This window comes from Durio zibethinus, chromosome 24, assembly GCF_047325235.1.
Source record: "Durio zibethinus cultivar Kanyao isolate XHJ-2024 chromosome 24, ASM4732523v1, whole genome shotgun sequence".
NCBI lineage: Eukaryota > Viridiplantae > Streptophyta > Magnoliopsida > Malvales > Malvaceae > Durio > Durio zibethinus.
Window position 1 is genome coordinate 16,999,348 of NC_143185.1, and position 18,685 is coordinate 17,018,032.

The window sequence follows — 18,685 nt, forward strand, 5'->3', positions numbered from 1 at the left end:
TAAAATTGAGTTTTATCAAATTTTTATTTAAATTTAAATTAAAAGATTGTCAATAAATATAATAATATGTGTATTTTCTGTATTATATTTATTTTATATTATATATAAAATATAAAAATTTTTATATTATAATTTATATTAATATGTTAAATATAAAATATATATTTTTATTTTTATCAGGTCTAATTTTTATTAATTTTGAATTATATTATTAATTTTTTATTATTTTTATATTATATTTAAAATTATTAATTTTAATTGTCACGTGAAAGTCATTCTTAACGAAGGAAAATTTGTATTTGTTTTTTAAATAAATAAAAATAAAAAAGTTGAATTTTAATTTTTTATAAAATAAAACGTCAGAAATTTTTTAATAAAGATGGGATCTAAAATGAGCACTCAGCTGTTTCGTCAAACTATGGATTAAAAAGAAAAATGAGGATCGAATACCAAAAAAAAAAAATAAAGGACCTGTGTTTTTTCTCTATTCAGAACAAAATTTTGAATATAAAAAAAAAACCTATAAATAAGCTCCGGCAACAGCTTATCATCGAATCTATCAACTGTTAGGCTTTTTTCTCTCTTGCTTAAATTTAAGGACAAAGCTGCTCTTCTCTTTGTTCTCTACCCTTTGAATTATGTTCATAAGGTTCGTCTTCGATTTAGCAACCCTAAAAAAATAATTAAAAAATCTTGGGTTTGAATTTTGGGTTCAATTGTTAAAGAGCTCCGGCTATTTTTATTATTTGTATCTAAATAAAAAAAAAGGCGGACCAAATTTTAGTTCCAGAGAATAATTGAGAGAGAGAGAGAGAGAGAGAGAGAGAGAGAGAGAGAGAGAGAGAGAGAGAGAGAAGTTACAGACATTAATGCGGTTTCTATTGTTTTGATGGTGCCGCTTTGAGAACTTTCTGCTGCAGTCAGGTACGTTAAAAAGCCACTCTCTAGTTTGATGATTTTGCTTTCAGCTTTAGTTTTCATTATTTTTTTTGTTTGAATTTTCTGGATTTGATTAGTTTTAGCTAAAGTGTTGATGGAACGATTTTATGATGATTATTTTTGTAGGAAATTTTTTGCAACAATAAGAAAAAGACTGCGTTACTTTCTTCTTCTTTTTTTTCCCCTTCATTTTAAGTTATTTGATCAAATTATGGAAAGTTTGGTACACGGAAAATTGAATTGAAGTGGAGTTCTAAAAAATTAGGTCGAGTGTTTAAGTTGTAAAAATTTAATCCCATGGTAAGAATTTAGCTTTTCTTGGTTATTTTTGAAGGTTTGAGCGGAAAATGTGATAGAGGAAAGGAATTAATGAATTATAGCTCTGCGACGACTTTTGCGTGTATAGATTGGAAAGAGTCTAGTTACAGTTATTGTTAAATTGAACAACTTTGATTGGCCTTATGTTGTCAGAATGTGATTTTTGTTGTTAGAAATGGTAAATTTTTATGTGGTATTTGTGTTTAAGACCAGTTTATTTGGCTTGTCGCAGAGGGTTGGATGCCCCCCTAAGCTCTAGTGTGGCAACTAGTGTTATAACTTGAAGTTGGTAGCATGTTGGGCGGTAGGCACAAGATTAATTTAACAACTCTTTAATAAAAGGGATTGTTATTAGTTTTCTTGTCAAGAAAGCAGATGGTGTTGCTCAAAATCAATTTTTTACATTTTTCAAATGAAAAGTATACATTTTTTTCTTATATTCAAGCAGTGGAGTTTGCAATAGATTAAAAAGGGTTAAAACTAAACCAATTTCAGTCAGTTTATTTATGACACTCCATATGCCTCTGTGTGCCCTTTTTGGGTCTTCATCTGTACAGGTGTGTCAACTTGTATAAGCATTCTATACTTGCACAACACTTTAGCTGCACATCTTTACTTCAACAATTTGCTTAGCTTTTTTCAGCCTTTATTCTTTTCAATTTTTGATCACCTATTGAAGATGGGTCCAGATTAAATAAATGTAGCTCCTGAGAACATCATCCAATTTTTACATTTTCAAGATATGCTCTTCAATGTGCTCTTATCTCTTCAATGAACATTTTACTGAACTTCAACAGTGTTTGGTATATGATTTTTTATGTCTGTTGTTGCTCCTTTCTTTTCCTAGTAGTTTTATAGTTTTGTTATGCTGATGGTGCTTAGTTAATATATCTCACAGATGTGTTCTGTCTGATTATTGTTGAGAATTATTTGATAAAAAGGAATATTACAAGGCATATTTAGTGTGCTTATTTGTTTTCATATTAAGACAAATTGAAGTATGGGCTCTTGCCAACATCTACTGTTGATGGAGCATGGTTAGCACTATTGGCTTGAATTGGAATTGTGAGAGTGCAATGCAAGACAATAGAAAGAATGCACTTTTTTGTCCTGTTCTAGACAAATATATGCTTTATCTTGTTAAACAACAGGATCTGACTTATGGAGAATCATCCTATGCTCTCTTATAACGTGAATTTGTTACAATGGTCTTTCCTTCTGCAGAGCATTATCTTTTGCTACTGATTGCACATTAGATGGTGTCACAACTACCCTTCTTATTCAGTTTCCAAGTTGTTGAGCTTTGACCATAAAATTCTGGAGATTTTTTCTATGGGGGCAGGGTGGGATGATTTTGGGATGTTTTAGTGAATAAGAAAAAAATGCTGTGCAAATTTCTCTACTTTGAATTTTTCCTCCTAGAATTTATTTTTCACTTGTAATCCTTCCCCTTGTTCTTTGTATCCTTTTGTTTGTCATGAATAACAAATCTTGTCATAGGGGTATACGTATCATCTTATATAAAAACAATATTTCTGTGTATATTTCTAGTGAAAAATTTTCACTTATGCTTAGAAAGTAATTAGTACTATTTGTCCCTCTTTCTATTTATTGGTTCCTCATATTGATTGTGGGGAAATCCAAAAGCTTGAAGAATTATTGTTTAACAATTGTTGTTAATGCATTCCAGATTCTTCCCTCCTTGCTTGGTAGGTAATCTTTGCTAAAGTGAAGAGTTTCATCTTCAACAATGCCTTCTCTTCAACTGTTGCAGTTAACAGAGGATGGCCGAAATCTTCTGGCCTCTAGGAGGTATTGATGTATTTTATTGGTGATAATCAATTTAAATAATTATATTGACACTTCTATATCTTAGTTGAGTCAATTTATTTGTTGTATAAATGATAAGAGTTGGTGCTTCTTCCGAACTGGTTTGATAATGATAACACTGATAATTTAGATGTCCGCTAGGGCAAGTATTATATAGTATCTCTCCTTTATCCTTACCATTTCCTCATATTTACCTCTTGACAAATTGTGATTTAAGCCAGATTCTGTTATGTTTTCCTATAGTTTTACTAAATGATAGTGTAAAATATGGGACTTATTTTTTCTAAAGGGATTAGATGCTTGAATTTAACTTCAATCAACTATCTTTCTTCTGAATCTTTAGTATTTCCTTAATATTATTGCAGTTTTTTATCTGTCTGTTACCATCCTATCAAGGTTAATATGTTATGTGGCATGATATTATTCCTTGCTCCACCTACCCTGCGGGGTTCTGTTGGATGTCCATGCTATGATACTCTTTTTATGTTACAATGCTCAAGCCACATAACCTTTGTCTTCTCTCCTTCCCTGGTGACTGTTTTGTATTTTACTAGTTTTTTTATGGTTTTACAGGAAAGTACTACTGCTTGCTTCTGGTATTGTGGTTGCTGGTGGTGCTGCTGCTTATGTAGAATCACGGTTTAATAGTAAAAAGCCTGATTCATATGGTCATTATAATGGGGTCCGAGATCATAGAGAAAATTCTGATGAGGTTCTTAAAATGAATAATAATGTAAAGGGAACTTCAAAAAAGAAAGGTGGATTAAAGTCCCTTCAGGTTTTAGCAGCAATTCTTCTATCTGAAATGGGCCAAATTGGTGCAAGAGATCTTTTGGCTTTGGTGGGCATAGTGGTAAGCCTTTCTTTTTCTGTGTTTCCAACATAACGTGTTTTAATACTGCATTTGCTTTCTAAGTGTCTGTTATCTTTATATTTTATTTGTGTCACGGTGACCTTTTTCATTGCTATTGCAAGCATTATTAAGAAAATGGACCAGTAGGAAAGTTGAAGATTATTTGAATTTTTACCCTCCAAATGAGGTGGGTTGTTAAGTTTTTTCCTGATGTTGAATCTTTGGTGTAGAGATGCCACTTGAGCTAGTGCCAAGTGGCATATAACAGAAGGCATTGGTTCAAATTCATCTTTATACTCGACTATGACAATTTGTTACCTCAGTAAAACACCAAAACTTCACCTCTCATTCCCCTTGACTGTATAATGTAATAATTTTTCAGATATTTTGATCTAGAATAGGAAAAATACAAGAAATCAAAGTAAGTTACCAAGGTCTAGTTGCTAGATTTCTTGCTTCAGTTATTTATTTTATTTAACAATTAGTTAGTGTATTTGGTGATATAAGTAACATGAGAAGGAAATGGGTAGCTAAGGCTCTTTATCTATTTGCTTTTGTTATACATGCATCTATGCAGATGGATACCTACAAACCTTTGATTTTAGCTTGCACTTCCCATGTGAAATGTATCAGATATAGCAATTGGGATAGAAAACCTTTAAAAAGGTGAATGGAAATTTAATTTCCTTCCGTAGGGATGTGACATAGGAGACTTTTGTTTTGTGCTCTTTTTCAGTAAAGCATCTACCTTGTACCTTTTTGCAGGTGCTGAGAACTGTGTTGAGCAATAGATTAGCAAAAGTTCAGGGATTTCTATTCCGTGCTGCTTTTCTTCGGCTTGTACCATCATTTTTCCAGCTAATATCTGAAAACATTTTGTTGTGCTTTCTTCTGTCGACCATTCATTCTACTTCAAAGTATATAACTGGTACCCTAAGTCTGAGGTTCAGAAAAATACTGACGAAACTCATCCATGCACATTACTTTGAGGTAGTTTTCTGCCTTTTCTGTTGGAGTAATCTGTATATAACTGATATTTTTTTACCTTCTATGCTATGCTTATTTTTCTAATCTGTTTAGATCAGGTATTTTCCTATCATAACTCATGACATACTTTGATGTTCATTTCTTCCTGCATGAGTGAACTATCTTCTTTGCATAGCTTTATGAGTGGCAGGTGGAATTCATTGTTGTTTTATATTTAGTTGTCTAATATTCTTTAAATCTTAGTTTATGTTTTCCTCTTTTTTATTTTATTTTATTTTTTTAAATGTGCATGACATCTTTAACCAAAGCATTATGGGATTAAATTCTAAATCTGTCCTAGACTTGAGATATGTTAAGTTTAGAATCATATAAAATTTTCTTTACTGAAAATCCTACTCAAATTGTTGTAACTTAGCATACATCTGAAGGGTAATAGCATTAAGTAGATTTCTTCTGAGTGGTGAAAATTCTGTTCTACAATCCAGAGATCTAGTCATTTATGCTTTTCCTCCTGATGCCTTTTCCTAATTCCATTTTTTTTTTTTTTTTTGCTTTCAACAGCAATGAGACTATCCATCTGATATATAAATTGCAAATTCAATCTCAATCTCTGAGGATGATGGTGCTTTACTTTTGTTTGTTCTCTGCAGGAAGAAGCACTTATCAATTAGATTTACATGATTTATAAGTTTTATTTTCTCGTTCTTAGTATTTTTCTCTATTGTTTATCAATAAAATATTTAATTTCAGAACATGGCATATTACAAAATATCACATGTTGATGGACGGATTAGGAATCCTGAACAACGGATTGCAAGTGATGTACCAAGATTCTGTTTGGAGTTGAGTGAGCTTGTACAGGATGATTTGACAGCAGTTTTTGATGGTCTGCTTTATACTTGGCGACTTTGTTCTTATGCTAGCCCAAAATACATTTTCTGGATATTGGTAATTCTTCGTCCTATTCATTTGTATTTGTTGCAGGCTTACGTAATTTTCTGGCAACTGCTCTGCTAATGTAGTTATTACCATAACGTCTAGTTGTCACATTAGTGCATGTGATTGCTTTGCAGGGCTATGTTTTTGGAGCAGGAGCTGCGATAAGAAACTTCTCTCCTGCTTTTGGAAAACTAATGTCCAAAGAACAACAGTTGGAAGGAGAATACAGACAGCTTCATTCAAGGTTAAGGACCCATGCAGAAAGTATAGCGTTTTATGGTGGAGAAAGTAGAGAAGAATCTCATATTCAGCAGAAGTTTAAGACTCTTGTTAGGCACTTGAGTGTCGTACTTCATGACCAATGGTGGTTTGGCATGATTCAAGACTTCTTATTGAAGTATCTTGGTGCTACTGTTGCTGTTGTTTTGATTATTGAGCCTTTCTTTGCTGGCAATCTTAGACTGGACGCTTCAACATTGGGACGGGCAGAGATGTTAAGCAATTTAAGATATCACACCAGTGTTGTAATTTCACTATTTCAGGCCCTGGGAACCCTTTCCATAAGTTCAAGACGGCTAAATCGTCTCAGGTATTTCTTCGTTGATTTCTGGCTTTTGAGAGGTATTAGATATATACTTTTGGAAGAAAAACAACATATGGAGGAACATTAAGCACTTTTTAAGCAACCTCTGCAATCTTACCATGTGCATCCCTAAAATTTATGACGAATATGTTGCACATTCAGTCAGTTGTTGATTACTAGTTTATTACAAGAAAGAACTTGAGTGAGTTAGAGGTAAGGGAACATTAAGCACGTTCTAAGCAACCTCTGAAATCTTACCATATGCATCCTTAAAATTCGTGATGAATATGTTACACATTCAGTAATACTTGTTGATTATTACTAGAAGGAACATTAGTGAGACACAGATCTCTGATTCATCTAATAACTAAAGTTTTATTCTTGTTCTTATTTCTTTTAATGTCTTCCAGTGGTTATGCTGACCGCATTCATGAGTTAATGCTCATATCAAGAGAGCTACGTGCTGATGATAAAAAACCTTCCCTGCAAAGAACTGCAAGAAGGAATTACTTAACTGAGGCTAATTATGTTGAGTTTTCCGGTGTCAAGGTATTTGAGATGATATTGAACCATTTATGATTCTGAATATGCCTTTATTATTATTATTATTATTATTTTTTGTTCTAATAGTTGAAATGCTATACAGGTTGTCACTCCAACTGGGAATGTTCTGGTGAAGGATCTCTCTTTGAGGGTTGAATCGGGATCTAATCTTTTGATTACAGGTTATTTTTCCCTTGAAAATATTGTGATTTATATTTTTACCTTTAATATGCCTTATGTTGTCATCTCCTTGTCTTTTAGACATGCTTCTATTTTGCTTTTCTACATTCATTTCTATTATTGTCGAGGAAGTGTGATGAGCTTTTATTGAAAATGAGAGTTACCATGGACAAGTTGTTATAGATTTTGTTAGATAGTGATGATTCATAGCTAGTTTTGGTTGGTTGCAATGGGGCTTTGTTCTTGGAGTTTTATTCTTGATATGATGCCAAAGAGTGGCTTAGTTTAAATATAAACCCTGGTAACACTTCCTTTTTTAATAACGATCTTACTTTGTAGCATATATTTCAGTACGTATTTAATTTTGAAGTAGAATATGAATAGGTAACGGGCTTAGAACATTGAGTTTGTAATCCTCTGGATACAATTCTTATTCTTATTTTTAGAATCCTTTGCTTTAGGTTTTAATTAAAAGCAAGAAAAAGGTTCTCATTTTTTCAGACATCTATGACTTTCTTTAATTTGATTATACCCTGCTAAAACTTCAAAGTCATACTCAGTGAGATATTTAAAAGAAAAGGAAAAACTGAATAAGAGGACTGGGGATAGTTGTAGAGGGAGAAAGAAAAACATACTATATGTGCAATTCTTGCCCGGAAGAAGCAGAGTTCCTTTTTTTTTTTAATGAAACATTCTCTTTTCACACGAGGCAGGGGCCCGGATTTATCCTTGAGTGCTGGAGCAAGGATGTGGTGAAGATGTGAATTGTACTCTATCTCTCACCTACTCATACCCATCAACCCTTTGGCAACCTTACCTGCTTTTAACTTTTGACAAGTATTAATATCCTTGCATCTATGCCTTTTCACTGAATAGTGAAAAGTCTTGGTTGTTCCTTATCTGTGTATTTGTGTGTGTATGTATTTTACATATGCGCACTTTGTGTATGTATATGTATGTATATTTATTTATATATGCTGCCCTTCTTTATCTTCATTTTTACCAAATCTAATATGTGCTGTTGCTTTGCTGAAGGTCCAAATGGCAGTGGAAAGAGCTCCCTTTTCAGGGTTTTAGGTGGTCTTTGGCCACTGGTGTCTGGCCATATTGTGAAACCTGGGGTTGGTTCGGATCTTAACAAAGAAATTTTCTATGTGCCACAAAGACCATATACAGCCGTTGGAACCCTTCGCGACCAGTTAATTTATCCTCTTACTGCAGATCAGGATGTTGATCCTCTTACACAAAGTGAAATGATGGAGCTGTTGAAAAATGTATTGAGTTTCATCCCATAATATTTTTCATGTTTTCTCTTTCTTAAAATTGTATTCATGCTTTCTATTTCTTTTTGGGTTTTACAGGCTACCTTCAAAACAGCTCTTAACTTTGTTGTCCATGCAGGTTGACCTTGAGTACCTATTGGATCGTTACCCACCTGAGAAAGAGGTTAACTGGGGTGATGAACTCTCTCTTGGGGAGCAACAAAGATTGGGGATGGCCAGGCTGTTCTACCATAAGCCTAAATTTGCAATTCTTGATGAGTGCACAAGTGCTGTGACAACTGATATGGAGGAGCGGTTTTGTGCTAAAGTTAGAGCTATGGGTACATCATGCATAACCATATCACATCGTCCAGCACTAGTTGCATTTCATGATATGGTTTTGTCCTTGGATGGGGAAGGAGGATGGAAAGTTCATTACAAAAGGTACCAAGCATAAATTTGTGCTTATTTCATATATTACCAATTTTTTTGGTGTGTTAATTGAACTTCTATAAAACCTGCAGGGAGGATTCTTCAGTAGAAAGTGAAGGTGGGATTGATTTGACTAAACTTTCTGAGACAGACCGCCAAACTGATGCAATTGCAGTTCAACGGGCATTCACTGCAGCTAAAAAGGTCTTAAAATTTCTGAAACTTGGTTTTCTTGTGTGTTTTGTTTTGTTTAACTGGATCCATTTTATCTCACTGCAAATTTTTGAGTGAATTTGTCTAGGACTCTGCATTCTCAAATCCAAAGACTCAATCATATGTATCAGTGGTGATAGCAGCATCGCCCTCTGTGAATCATGATGTTAAGTTGCCTATTGTTCCTCAACTCCAAAGGGATCCAAGAGTACTGCCACTGAGAGTAGCTGCCATGTTTAAAGTACTGGTATGTTTTGAAAGAGCTTTTTTTTTTTTTTTTTTTCCTTTTATTCAAATAAATTAACCTTGGGAACTTAAAGGATGATTTGCCCATTATGTTACTCAAAGTAGGTATCAATAGTTGAGTTTGTGAAGTTCTAAATTTTTATGGGACTTGAATAACAAAAAAATATAGCTTCTCTTGTTTTGTTAGGTCATTGGTAGGAGATTTATGTAGTTGTTCTGACTTTGATCCTGCCTCATGTTGAGTTTTAGCTTATTCCTAAATTGAGTTTTCATTAGCGTTTCAGATCCTAGACATTATTCTGTAGGAATAGTAGATTAGATTAAATGGGCTTTAACATAGTGTTTGAATCCTACAAAATAAGTGCTTGAAGTTATATACTTGTCTTTTCTGAAAGTGCCATTATGGATTAGTAATGATGGAGTTGACCATCTTCGACTAAATGTTCTCAAATACACTTCTATAACTGTAACATAGATGATACAAGAAGCTTAAATACTGTTGTATAACATTTGTTGAGTGTTGAGCATATCGAGCATTCATTTTTGTGATATTTTAGTTATCTTCAATGTTTGAATTCAAGTAAACCCGGTGAAAGGAGTCCTTAATGTAAGTAATGAGCACATGGTGTTCTCATCCGCTAACACAAGTTTTTAATTCTTTTATCTACAACCTTAAATTTGTGTTTCAGGTACCGACCATATTTGACAAACAAGGGGCTCAACTACTTGCAGTTGCTTTTCTTGTTGTCTCAAGAACATGGGTATCAGATCGGATTGCATCATTGAATGGTATTAGAAATATATTCTTTTACTTTTATCCATTTTAAAATCTGAGAGATTGTTTTATTGTCATTTAAATACATCACTTCTCAGGAACGACTGTGAAGTATGTTTTGGAGCAGGATAAGGCAGCCTTTATCCGATTAATTGGTAAAAGTGTTCTCCAAAGTGCTGCATCTTCATTCATTGCGCCTTCTTTGAGGTAATTTTTTCTATTCATTATGTGTTGACCTCTATATGAAATACTTAAAACAAATAGAGAAAGATCAATCTGTTAAACTGTCTCTTGAGTCAATGCTAATATTATTGCGTTATTGTACTTGTTAATTTTTGTGACATTCACTTATCTGCAATATAGGCATATATTTGTGTATATATATATATGCTATTTCTTCCTAATTACCCTAGGGCATGTTGTGTTATTATTATTGATATAGTGCTAGTGGAGTGTACCTCAAATTGATGTCATACTGGTAACTGTGATTGGTTTAGCATGAATGTGTGTAACCCTCAAACTTCAGGGTCAACACGTTCTTGAAACCTAAAGAAGGTTTTCTTGTTTTTCTTGAAGGTACTGAAATTGGTTTCTCTGAAAAAAAAAAATCTCACTGTGCTTTCCAAATAAATGTGTTAATGAATGCCATAATATGTTCTGATTTCTGAAATTTTCTTGAAGGGGAGATATTGCAGCAGCAACCAAAAGAGTTGTAGCATTCATATAGTGTGCTTTTTCTCCTATACTGTACAAAGAATGCTTTGTAAGACTATTCATTCCATTTGGTATGTTTTTTGTGCTGTATGTGCAGATTTTAGTGGTCTATTTTATATGCAAAAGGCTGTTTGCTATTTTATATGCCACAGGCTGTTTGTCTAACTTGTTGGTTTGTATTTGCCTGTAATTTGTGACTGTTAAATAATAGATACTCTTTGTGACGAACGATGTCATGGCTCGGTATCCTATACTTGGCTCATTTCTATTCTTATTTTATTTCCATTTCTTCATGTCATTCTGGTAAACTTCTGAGTAGATCTCTGGATCATATGAAGACAATGAATACCAGTCGTGCATTTACAATTTCGAGGATAACCTCCAGCAATATTTCTACTAAGAGTTTTCTTTTAAATAATTTTTTTGTTTATAGTGCTTCAAAAAACTGATTTACTTGACTCTTGGTGGTATGAATTTTACCACAGAAGTTCTAAACTCATCCCTAGCTTTATTTCACATCTAGGTTCATGCCTTCTCGGTGAAAAATATAATTTTTAAATAGCTTATTTCTTGGTTTACAGGCACTTGAAAGCTAGGCTGGCCCTCGGATGGAGGATTAAATTGACCCAACATTTGCTAAAGAACTACTTAAGAAATAATGCATTTTACCAGGTAGTTTGATCAGCTCAGAAACAGTGATGTCTGAGTACTTGGAAGGCATTGCACAATGGTAATAATTGTCACACATTACCTAGAATTCAGCAATGGTAAATTCACATCAAATGCATCTCCTTGTAGGTCTTTCACATGTCAAGCAAAAATATTGATGCAGATCAAAGAATAACCCATGATCTTGAAAAGTTAACAACCGATTTATCAGGGCTGGTTACCGGAATGGTAAAGCCATCTGTTGACATTTTGTGGTGAGTACATTATCTTGATTTATTATGGTAGCACTATTTGTTTCCTGTCTAATCTTGATTCTAGGCTTTGAAATTTCATGTTCCTTTCCTCCATCCCTTATCTATCTTTCTACGAAAAATTCTCAACAATGCTGCAATTTTTAAGGTTCACCTGGAGAATGAAGCTGTTAACTGGAAGAAGGGGAGTTGCTATTTTGTATGCATATATGTTGCTTGGTCTGGGTTTTCTAAGGACTGTTACTCCTGATTTTGGTGATTTGACAAGTCGAGAACAACAACTTGAAGGAACCTTTAGGTAATTTGATCTTGGTTTAGAATCCATGCTACTATTACTAAGAATGCTAGATGTACTTACACGTGGAAATACTTGCATGAACATGTATAATGCCAAAATGCTGATACAAACTGGTGTTTCTAAATCCAGACTGCTTTGGTAGTTTGAATACGAAGCCCAGGAACTGAGCTCGGTAGTCACAACTCAAAAGTAAAACCAGAAGAACCATAAAACCTGGTGGCTTTAGTAAATTGTCTGGTGCTTCAAAATATTTATTTTTACCTACTTCTCATAATTGTTACTGCCATACAATCAAGTTTTAGAACATGTAATGGTCCATAGAACTGCCTCTATCTGAAAAAAAGGAGCGGGAAAAGGGAAAAGAAGAAAAGACTTTAAAAAGATTCTGTTTTGACAGAAATGAAAAAAGAAAAAAACCCTCTGCTACTGTCTCCTCAAAGATTTGGCTTCTTCTATATTGATAAATTTCTCTCCTCTGTTCGCCACTTCCTCATTAATAGCTTCTCTTTAAGTTTGCAGTTTGCAAAGCAAAACCATCTATTACCATATCATTGAACTCCCTTACATGTTTCTTGTTTCCCTGTTTTGATTTTTCAGTTCCTGTATAATAACAGCTAAATGGCCAAAATAAACAGATAAGTAAAAAATAAGACCAGGGGAGGACTCATTCACTAATTAAAATAAGTGATAGTTTAGCTCTTTGTTTGGCAACCAATCCAGAGCGTGATATCCCCCTTCCCCTGCTCTTCATCCCTCTCTGGCATCTATGTATGTAAACTGAATAGCTGGGTCAATGTGTGGCACTCTTGTTTGTCATCTGGGCCTATGTTTGGGCTTATATATTTCATTGGCCTAGATGATGATCATTTGGGCTTTCTTTGAAGTTAGATTAGATTGTTAAGATATGAGGCAAGAATGGCAAAATAACAAAACTGCAAAGATGAATATTTCTTTTGAGCAAACTTGCTTACATGATGCAACAGACTGATCAGAATATTCAAAATTTCTAATATGAGAAGAATGCTATGTTGCTATCTCATTTTTTATGTTTATATTTTAATTAATTATTTTTAGGTTTACTATGTGATATTGTCATGTCTTAGCAAGGAGTTTTGCCATGGTTAAACTCTTCAATTTTAGGTCTTCTCTTATTTTTACAGTTCATTACCTGTTTAGTTTTTAAAACATTGAAGGATGTGATACAAAAAACATGTTCTCCTGTGCTTGCATGTGTGTAATTTTATGAATATCTGGATGATGATGCATATATCATTCTAATAACTTATTCTATATGTTAATTAGGTTCATGCACGAAAGATTGCGTACTCATGCTGAGTCTATTGCTTTCTTTGGAGGCGGTGCTCGGGAAAAAGCTGTAAGATACTTTGAATTCATTTTTATGTCTGAAGCATTTGAATCCAAACTGTTGTTTCTGTCATTTATGATGCAAATGTAAATTTTCCTTGTGGAGAAGTAGACCAAAATCATCAATATACTTAATCTATCTACGGGTTGGCTACTGGAAGTTTGAATACATCCTTATGCTTATATCGCACAACTATAGTTTACATTTTATATGCCTGGGCTGAACCCCTATAAAATGAACTCTTTTTTTAGTGTTTCTACAATTGCTGTTTTCATACAGGCTTGAATTTTGCATCAAGAATTGTTTACATGCCAATCCTTGATAAGAAGATCACAACCTGTTGTGGGTTCCATGTGTAATTAAAATTTTGGTATAAATATTTTCCAGCTTAATATTTCAAAGACAGATATTGATTGTCGCCCTCCGTCTCTCGTTATTATATTACTAAAGGAATGTTTTGCAGCAAAATGAAAGCACTTCAGGCTTTTGCTCCTTGTCTAGAGAGGACTTGAGCAGATAATTTGTTTTAAACATGAAATCCATCTTAAGCAATTTTTGCATGGATAGTGGTCCACTATTTTTCCCCTTTTGCATGGTTTGCTACCGTGCATGCATTATGTTATTAGACTCCGTTTTCCCCATAATTTCCATGCCCGTCCCTAATTCTATGTTTGTTATATTTAACAGATGGTTGAGTCAAGATTTAGGGACCTTCTTGATCACTCTTTGTTACTTTTGAAGAAGAAATGGCTGTTTGGTATACTTGATGATTTTGTTACAAAACAGCTTCCACATAATGTTACTTGGGGTTTGAGCTTATTATATGCCTTGGAACACAGGGGTGACCGAGCCTTGGTTTCTACTCAAAGTGAGATATTTGACTCAAATTTGTGTTACTTTATGGTTTCTCCCTCCTATTTTTCTCTCTGAATGTACTTAACTATTTTCAGGTGAGCTTGCACATGCACTGCGGTTCCTAGCATCTGTTGTTTCTCAAAGCTTTTTAGCCTTTGGTGACATCCTGGAGTTGCATAGAAAGTTCCTGGAGCTATCTGGAAGCATCAACCGAATTTTTGAGCTTGAAGAGCTTCTTGATGCTGCTCAGTCTGGTATATCTAATTTACTCTCTCCTAATGGTTGTTTATACATTACATTTCTTTTTTATGTGTATTTTTATTGTTTTGGCTGAAATAATTGCCTCAAAAGATTGTCAGATTCTCATAGTTGCTAGCATTTCTTTTGAGAGCTTTTTTTTTTTTTTTCTAATCTGTTGGTGCCAAGTTTTTTTTTTTTTTTTGGGCAGTATGCCGGTGTTGAGTGTGAAAAAGCTTTACATAATACAAATATCACATGTTTGGAGAAAAAGGTTTTCTGTCAGTTTTTCGAGGGGTAATTCATAAATTATAGCAACATAAATGCATAGAAGTTAGTGTGCTTGTTTGATAAGGTACCAACAGACTAATGAAGTTTATTCCAAGTTGATTTAATTTAAACTGAAGTAGGTTGCATGTAACAGTTAGGTCTATGTGTGTGTAAGCTGCTTGCAATGTAACACTGCATATATTGTTCCTCATTATAGGACATTTTAACAAAAACAATAATACATTAATTTGTTGGGCTTTACAAAAACAGGGGATTTTAAATGTAGGCTGTGTTTCAATTTGATGTAGTTTTGCTCATGATATGTATCACGTGAGGAAGTCTTTCTTGTGATGTATTGCTTCTGTATGAAGCTTATCTGTTTTGTCCATCATAAATATTTTTGTTGATCAGCCACTTTGCATGTTTATTGATTAGGATCGACTTTTCTAACTCATCTTCTTTTGTCTTCCTATATATTTATTTTAAGACTTACTCAGTTACATAAATGTTGCACATTTAATCTAACAAGATTGTCATCTAACCAGGAGATTTGAGCACTGATAACTTGTTGCGGTCTCAGAGGACTGGTCTCTATACTGAAGATGTTATTTCTTTTGCCAAGGTGGATATAATTACTCCAGCACAGAAGCTGTTGGCTAGGCAGTTGACTTGTGATGTGTTACCTGGAAAAAGCCTGCTTGTTACTGGTTAGTATAGGAATTATTATCGTTTGCCTTGATAGAGGACTTACATCTGACATGCTTTTAATCTCTCAAGGTCCAAATGGGAGTGGAAAAAGTTCTGTTTTCAGGGTACTTCGAGGTCTCTGGCCCTTTGTGAGTGGAAAACTTTATAAACCATCCCACTATTTTGATGGAGAGGCTGTATCAGGTTGTGGCATCTTTTATGTTCCTCAGCAACCATATACATGCTTGGGAACTTTAAGGGATCAAATCATATATCCTCTCTCTCGTGAGGAAGCAGAGTTGAGGGAATTAAAGCTGTACAGAAAAGGTAATCTAGTTGCACAAGTTGCATTGCTTTCCTTATCCTTTAAAATTCTATTTTGATATGTACTGTTCATTTATGATTAAACGGTAATTTCTGGTGAATGAGTTAATTTGACTACTTTTCTAGACTGTCAAGTTACATGGTACAAAGGAGGTGCCATTTAGATTTGTAGTGGTGTATTAAAGATTAGTTACAACAAGAAGAAACTGAGCTTTTTCCCTCTATGTTCAGGATCAATTCTCAGTAACCTCAGTAAAGATTGAGGTCCTCGCTTATAATTTTCAGCTATTTCCTCTGGTCTTCCTCTGCCCCTAAAACATAGTTGGTAGCCAAAATTAGATTGAGTTTTTCAAGTTCCGAAAAAATAAAATTATCTGGAATTTGGGCAATTGATATTTGTTTTTTTTTTTTTTCTCTTGTGATGAGTTACCAAGGGACATGGACTAGAATTAAGTTCAAAATGCTCAAATTTCCATCTGGAGGTTTCACATGAGAATGTATCCGATCTCTGTGACTATCATTAAGAATGACATTACTGTTTAAAAGCATGGTAGAATGACAAATCCTTTCTTGTGTCTATTGGTGTCGAAATTACTCTTTATTTTTCTTCAATGAATTCTCCAGAAATAATGTATTGAATTTGTTTATTTTTTGGGAATTGTAAACATGCAAAATTTAAGGTGAAAATTCTGCAGACACCATGAACATTCTTGATGCGCATTTGAAAACTATTCTTGAAAATGTTCGATTGAATTATCTTTTGGAAAGGGAGGAAGGTGGTTGGGATGCCAATCTCAATTGGGAAGACATCCTCTCGCTTGGAGAACAGCAGAGATTAAGCATGGTTAGTTAAGCTAACTTGTTCCAACTTCAAGCCATGTTGAGTTAAGCTAATATTTATACAAGACAGAATTCTGTTGTATGATATCAAACTCTGTTTTATCAGGCACGGTTATTCTTCCACAAGCCTAAATTTGCTATCCTTGATGAGTGCACAAAGTATGTAACTAATCCCTATGTATTTTGTTTAAAAAACACTTGGCAGTTATCTAACTTACCTGGGTTTTTTCCCATGGCAGCGCCACAAGTGTCGATGTTGAGGAACAACTTTATAGACTGGCACAAGACTTGGGTATAACTGTTATTACTTCATCTCAGGCAAGTAGCTTCAATGACAAATATGCTACGGATTATTTTTCAGGCCATCTTTAATTCAGTGGATGATAAAATATTTGGGATGCTTGTTATGATTATCTGATTCACCACTTCCTAATAGAGACATTGCAACAAAGCTATAGTTGCACATTTCAATTGTAATTTTTCCATCACATTATTTATTTATTTATGCTATTGTAATTTTTCAGCGGCCTGCTCTAATACCATTTCACGCTTTGGAGTTGCGACTTGTTGATGGTGAGGGTAACTGGGAGCTTCGTTTAATCAAGCAATGAGTTTGGTGCAACGATCAACATTCTGTATGTGCTCTGCTGTGTACTATGATAGCTACAAGAACTGGGGATAACTCTGAACCCGACTTTGCTGTTTCATGGAATCAGTTAACGTAATTATACACTGGATAAATTCTTTAAGATGCTCAGAACATGGAGTAAAGCAAATGTGATGCCAGGTACCAGTAATATTTTAATTTCCCCTTTCGAAGAAAAATTCATCATTTTTTATTGTATACCACAGGCTGTGGTATTGCTCAATGCATGAGCTGAAGCCAAACGGTGAAGCAAATTAGATCAGATTATAGCAGATATTGGTAGTTCGGAGTTATTCAATGATAACAGCCAAGTAAACCATGATTAATGTGTAAGCATAAAGAAAATTTTCATTTACAGGTTTTTCATTTTTACCCTCTATTTTTTACCCTTTTTTAGCGGGTAAAATCCGTGGCGCGTCATATTGTAAGAATTGATGCCTAATTATTCCTGCCTCGTGAATAAAATTGACGTATTTTATCCCCTTTATATATTTATACCTATGCATGCAACTTTTTTTTTTTGTCTTTCCTCTTCTTTGCCTAGGATTTTAGCAAATTTTGTTTCGAAGTACTTAATAAGATTTTAAAATACAATGGTAAGATACTATTAAAATACAAAGGTAAGATTTAAAAAAAAAAAAAAAAAAAAAGAAGACTCGGAGATGAATGACATTCTTAGAGGTCAGTTGGCTTTTTAAAATTTTTACTCAAAGCCTAATCTCTAGGTTCAAGATATTTGAAAATATTTTTAAAATATAAAATATTAACAACTTTAAAATTAAATAAAAAATAATATTCTAAGTATTCCTCCCCATCACCTCACTTAATTTGACACACGAAAAGTTACGTACAGATCACCCAATTGCATAATTTTAAAGCCAACCACCTCTCCCAAAAGAGGGCGACTGGGGAGGAAGTTAAAAAGATCCAGCCCCCTCTTCCCCATTAATTTAAGCGGACCAAGAGTAAGGCTAGTGTAGTTGAGATTCATGTGTAGATCATTTAGTTGTTTTTATTTTGATGTACGTCACAAGAGAAACGCAACTCCATCTTTTTCCTTTCAAAAAAGAAAAGAAAGTTGATATAGATGAATTATAGTGATATATGTGATCTAGATTTTTGTGGCACTCTTCTTAATTAATGCTAGCATTTCTATTGCTTGGTGCCATTATTGTTAATCTCTTAGCAATATATATATATAAAACCCAAAAATTATCTTCTCCGAAAAATTTGTATGGGATTCAACTTGACTAAAAATAAAACATCCAAAAGTATTGCGGGTGTACACGTGATTTAATGAACCATTGTGTCACTTCATTATTTAACTATTTATCTTGTTTATCCTACTCAGTCATTGGTTTAATTTTAGGGGTTATTGTCATATAATTTATTTGTTTTTTTTTTTAAAATTCGTATGATTTTATTTCA

General features: G+C 33.8%; 1 protein-coding gene across 9 annotated transcripts; it reads left to right on the plus strand.

The window, feature by feature from the left end:
* Positions 1–372: 372 nt before the first annotated feature.
* LOC111316960 (ABC transporter D family member 1-like) lies at positions 373–17,744 on the plus strand. 9 transcript variants are annotated; one of them, XM_022919217.2, is made up of 26 exons: positions 373–924; positions 2,948–3,069; positions 3,661–3,940; positions 4,706–4,930; positions 5,678–5,875; positions 6,001–6,455; positions 6,860–6,998; positions 7,096–7,174; positions 8,208–8,446; positions 8,574–8,878; positions 8,959–9,070; positions 9,168–9,326; positions 10,015–10,114; positions 10,199–10,307; positions 11,396–11,486; positions 11,613–11,737; positions 11,883–12,032; positions 13,335–13,407; positions 14,086–14,266; positions 14,349–14,507; positions 15,306–15,467; positions 15,538–15,774; positions 16,452–16,615; positions 16,718–16,770; positions 16,851–16,929; positions 17,136–17,744. In XM_022919217.2, exons 2-26 carry the CDS (start codon positions 3,008–3,010, stop codon positions 17,220–17,222), a joined length of 4,023 nt encoding a protein of 1,340 aa, XP_022774952.2. In that variant the 5' UTR covers positions 373–924; positions 2,948–3,007; the 3' UTR covers positions 17,223–17,744. The 9 variants fall into 9 exon arrangements, with proteins under 9 accessions (XP_022774952.2, XP_022774958.2, XP_022774956.2 ...); XM_022919223.2 differs by having other exon boundaries at positions 403–924; positions 15,309–15,467; XM_022919221.2 differs by having other exon boundaries at positions 403–924; positions 2,971–3,069.
* Positions 17,745–18,685: the final 941 nt, after the last annotated feature.

Bases quoted from the DNA above. Each gene is read 5' to 3' on its own strand.
- LOC111316960 (XM_022919217.2), top strand. From the start codon at position 3,008: ATGCCTTCTCTTCAACTGTTGCAGTTAACAGAGGATGGCCGAAATCTT. The intron at 12,033-13,334 runs GTAATTTGATCT...TATGTTAATTAG, and splicing joins CAACTTGAAGGAACCTTTAG to GTTCATGCACGAAAGATTGC. The intron at 16,930-17,135 runs GCAAGTAGCTTC...GTAATTTTTCAG, and splicing joins CTGTTATTACTTCATCTCAG to CGGCCTGCTCTAATACCATT.